The sequence below is a fragment of the Cephus cinctus genome, unplaced genomic scaffold, assembly GCF_000341935.2.
Source record: "Cephus cinctus unplaced genomic scaffold, Ccin1 Ccin1_scaffold0921, whole genome shotgun sequence".
Lineage (NCBI taxonomy): Eukaryota > Metazoa > Arthropoda > Insecta > Hymenoptera > Cephidae > Cephus > Cephus cinctus.
Genome location: NW_014333493.1, coordinates 534036 through 538568, shown reverse-complemented (window position 1 = coordinate 538568; position 4533 = coordinate 534036). Strand labels below are relative to the sequence as shown.

General features: G+C 40.6%; 1 protein-coding gene across 1 annotated transcript in view; it reads right to left on the bottom strand.

The window, feature by feature from the left end:
• Positions 1–343: 343 nt before the first annotated feature.
• The window catches only part of LOC107271166 (calcium-transporting ATPase sarcoplasmic/endoplasmic reticulum type), a 29171-nt gene continuing 24981 nt past the window's right edge, over positions 344–4533 (bottom strand). Inside the window, exon 14 of the mRNA XM_015746828.2 lies at positions 344–1608. Within this exon, the coding sequence (XP_015602314.1) occupies positions 1577–1608 (32 nt within the window). The 3' untranslated portion in view covers positions 344–1576. The remainder of the gene's footprint in view (positions 1609–4533) is intronic.

Below are 4533 nucleotides of genomic sequence, written 5' to 3'. Positions count from 1 at the left end.
GGGGGGGGGGTCGCAAGGGTGGGGGGATCACACAAATTTGCGGTTTTCACGCCGCAGGCATCGCGGGTCTCTCACAACGGAAGGCGCAAGTCCATTAAATTCATTGATCTTTCCGTGCGCCTCGGATTAGAGGAAGAGCAATGACCAATCAATCACAAATTAAAGTTGTCTCATTACTATCTAGGTACAATTAAAAATTAATTAATGGGTGAACGAATTTCAATTATGAGTAATCGGATTATGATCAGGGGCTGGGGGGGGGCCAAGGGAAGGAAAAGTATTTGGAAGGGTTCACGTATTCGATTAGGTCTTGTCGGGGTAAGGGTTATCATTGTCATCTTTCTTTTTTTTTTGATGATGGAGGAGGATGAAAGAATTAATTATACGGTAATGCCGATCGATCCTCGTTAACGATTGATCGTTATTGGTAATAAAATCTTGTGTGTGTGGTATGCGTGGTCAAAGATTGACAGCGCCACGTGAAATTTTTTTTTTAAGGGGGTACGTTAATCTTGACGTAGAACAATTTCTACATAATATACATACATATATATATATATATGTATGTACGTGTGGTACGTATTCGCGAGAGAGCTTTCAGTACCCCCACGTGACTGGAGCGATTAAATACGCAAGTAGTAACGAAAAGAAAACAGACGGTAAACGAGGGTGGTTTTTTTTTTTTTCGAGAATCTCCATTATTCTTTCCATTCTCAAACGGTTGCCGACAATCTCGGGCAATAAAGCCGCGTTTCTCGCGGATGGCATGCTTTTGTTAGCTACCCTGGCTAGCGTTATAATTATCGTAATTATTATTATTATTATTAATATTATCATACATAGGTGTAGGATGGATTGCGCTGTGCTTCATTTTTTTGTTTTTTTGTTTTTTTTTCCTTTATTTTCCCCCCTTTCTTCCGCGAGAGCTTTCGCCTCGCGACGTCCAGCGAGACGCCCGTCGCTCCGTTAACGAAAACAAGACGAGCCCCGCTTGTCCTGTCGCGTTTTGTTTTCTTTCCTTCATTCATCTTTTTTTCCCCAAAACGCGACGGGAGAAGCTTGCGTAAAAAAGCACACGACCATTCGACCCGAGAGGCACGTACCCCTCTCTGTCCCCCACCTGTGTCCGTTATACATACAAAACGTAATTGTCGTTATCATATGTGCGTGAAAGATATTACGTTATCACGAGAATAAATTCTCTTTGACGCGTCACCACCGTCTAGAGATTAAACAGCGTTATCGCGGTATGCTTGTTTTTTTAGTTGTTAACAAACGTCGTTATTGTTATTATTAGTAACATTCATTGCGGCTGTTATGTTGCAAGTAGCGAGGAAGAATTTGAACTCGCGTGAGTACGTGTTTCGAATGTTGTTTTTTTGTTGTTTTTTTTTTCCCCCTCTAAATCACCACCACGCGAACGATATACTGGCAGCCTCAGAGAGATCGAGGTTTTTACGTGTAGCGATCAAGACGTTTTAATACTTCATTTTTTTTTTTTCTTTCTTTCTTTCGTTTTCGCGTTGGGAGAGATTAAGAGTAGTCGCCGGGATACATCAGTGGTGCCAATAGGGACTTAGGCCCACTTGTCGACGACCACTTCGCCCACTGTAACAAAACACACGAGATATATGCTGATTAGTTGCGTGAAACAAAGCGGCGCTGGCTCTCTGATTCGTTGGTATTAGCAAAAACTCTATATATATATACATATATAAAACAGATATGAGATACACAAGATATACGGCGATAGCGATATTGCAGTACGCATGTGATACTGCAGACGGCGATACTAGTAGCAGCGGCAACAAAAAAAAAAACAACTACGGTGAAACAACAACAATGGTAATACGTTGGTGAGCAAGTAGCAGCAATACTGTCAACGTGCGGACAGCAACGCAACCTACGGAACCTTTGTGGGCAAGACTTCGTCCACCATTTAATTCGGATGACCCATCCATCCGCGTCTACCGTTTGGTTAGTTTTCCTTAAAAGATTAAAAAAGAGGTGGTACGGGGATGGGGATCGATCGTGATATTCTAATCAGGTTGAATTTTATCGATGGGAATGAAGAACAGGGGCGTAGAATGGGGGTACCGTCGTGAGGATGATCAATGGAATATCGCTGGCATACACTCGTTCGTTTTCTCAGGCTTTCTCACACGTGGGGGGGTAGAGTTCAGGGGTAAGGAGGGGATGGTAAGGTTAAGGGTACTTCATCCATACCAAAGGGGATGGATAAGGACGATTCGAATGAATGCTGGTGTGGTTATGAAGGGGGTCTTTGTCGAATTGTATAACTTTTCTTTCATTTTTGTTTGCAGGCTCTGATTTAGGGGCGAGGGAAGACACCATCGGATGGGGTAATTATTCGCAAAAATAATTGCGATACTCCAAACGCGTCTGCCACTAGCGATCGCTCGACTGTGCGACTCGTTGGACGATTTTCGCGCGTTGGAAACACTCCTATCGATTTTTCGCTGCTCTCCGATCCGGACTCTTATTTCTTCAGTAAGGGCGCTGCGAACATAGTGGAGAACGTGTTATTGGGTGTTGCTCGTGGGCTGAATTGGCCTCGGCGATTGATACGCCGAGGCGATGGAAAATTGTTCTTATATTTAAGTTTTCTTTTTTTTTTTTTAACGACAAAACTTTTCGCACAAGCGCTTTTCGTAAACGTATGAACGTGTTTGTATTGAAATTTATACGAACGATTTTATTTGATTTGAAAAAATTGTACGTGAAAGTTTTGTCGTTAAAATTATTATTTTTTTTTCTTTTAACATAATTATATGTACACGTAAATCGATTTTACTCGAGATAATCTGCTGGATGCTAGGCTGTTTCGTGCAGGCGAAATATATTTGTTAAACTATGTATAAAATATATATATATATTTAGTAGTATTGTATATGCATAAGTATGTAGTAAGATTTACCTTGGTATTATTTGATGCGTCTGCGTCTCTCTCGTACACGATGTACTGAATCAGGACACACACAATCGGCAGGCAGGATGAACAGTGGTGAGAAATTGTAAGAAAAAATAACTAACTGAACACACTGGACTCTCGTGTACCGGAGAGCTACGGGTATACAGGTATGTGTATTAATTTTTGGGTGAAATCCAAAGGACAATAATTTGATTGATCGATGGGTAATTAATCGGATGAATGATAATCATTATATATTGGCCGATCATGCACAAACTATATGTGAATGATGATTGTTACTAGAAGTATAATATTTTCGTTGTTTCTTTAAAAGGAAGGATATATCACGCAAATCAAACGGATGCAGGTTATGTGACGATGAGATGTGCACTGTTGTGAATACATCGTCGTTACGGTGTTGTAAACATTATAACTTTATTGTCTGACCCCACGATCCATAAATACTTGAATTAAATTAGCTGTACAGGATTTGTGTCGCGACAATCGCTAACGCTTTGCTCTTTGACTTACATAAAAAACAAAACAAAAAAGAACAGTAAAATAAAAAATAACATCCGTGTCTCCGCCGATCGATTCGACCCGGCCATCTTGTCACATTCCTGTCAGCGAGAGACACGGATACGCGCTTACGCCAATTCACGATAGAACGCGAACCTAGCGTCACTTTAGGAAACTACGCGCTGAACCGTTTGACGCGGGTAAATTTGAAAACAAAGAAATACAAAAAGAACTGTACCACAGGGACACAGCAAGTACAAACGTAAAGAAGAGACGGAGATTGCGCATTATTAACGTGAAACAAGTTTGAAGAAAAATTTTTTATATAAAAAGAGGCCAAAACATTTTTTTCAAAATTTTAGACGAGCCAGCAGAAATTAAATGCGAAACACTTTTTTTTTTCATTCAAACTACAGGACACTGATCGCGTTAATTAGTAGGTACTAATTAAGTATACTCAACGGGATCATACGCTCTGAAGACGATTACCTCCTCGCGTATGTAAACTTCGTGTCGCTTCGTGAGTATATTTAAATTAAAAGAAAAAAATTTCTTCCCTCTTACTCGTGACTCCCAAAATTAGGCCGATCGCACAGACTCCAAGGGACACGCATTAGTGACACAAGATTTTATTATAACAAGTTAGCTGACAAATCAACGATAATACGAAAGACGGCTTCTCCGAGGCCGTCCCCGATTTCACGGCTAATTCTTCGCTTGTTATAATTAAATTTTCAGTTCATTCGATTGTTTGGCAATTAATCATTAGTTTTATTTTACTCCCTCGGGCTACCTATACTCACTCATCCTCCAGCTAATCGATCGTCACGCAGGCACGCGACACGAAGGATAAATAGAAAATGATAAATAAGAAACAAAAAAATCGTTGCTAGTTTAAAGAGTCAAGTCACGCGGGACGCGCATGCGCGCTCGAGACAAAGTCCCACGTGACTCGCTTCCACGAATAATTACAATAAATTGGGAATCTACGATCCCGACTAAGGATGGATGATAGTGTTACATTTTAATGAGGTCAAGAGTTTTATCTTGCTTTTCTCTAACCCTCTTTCGCATTCGGTTAG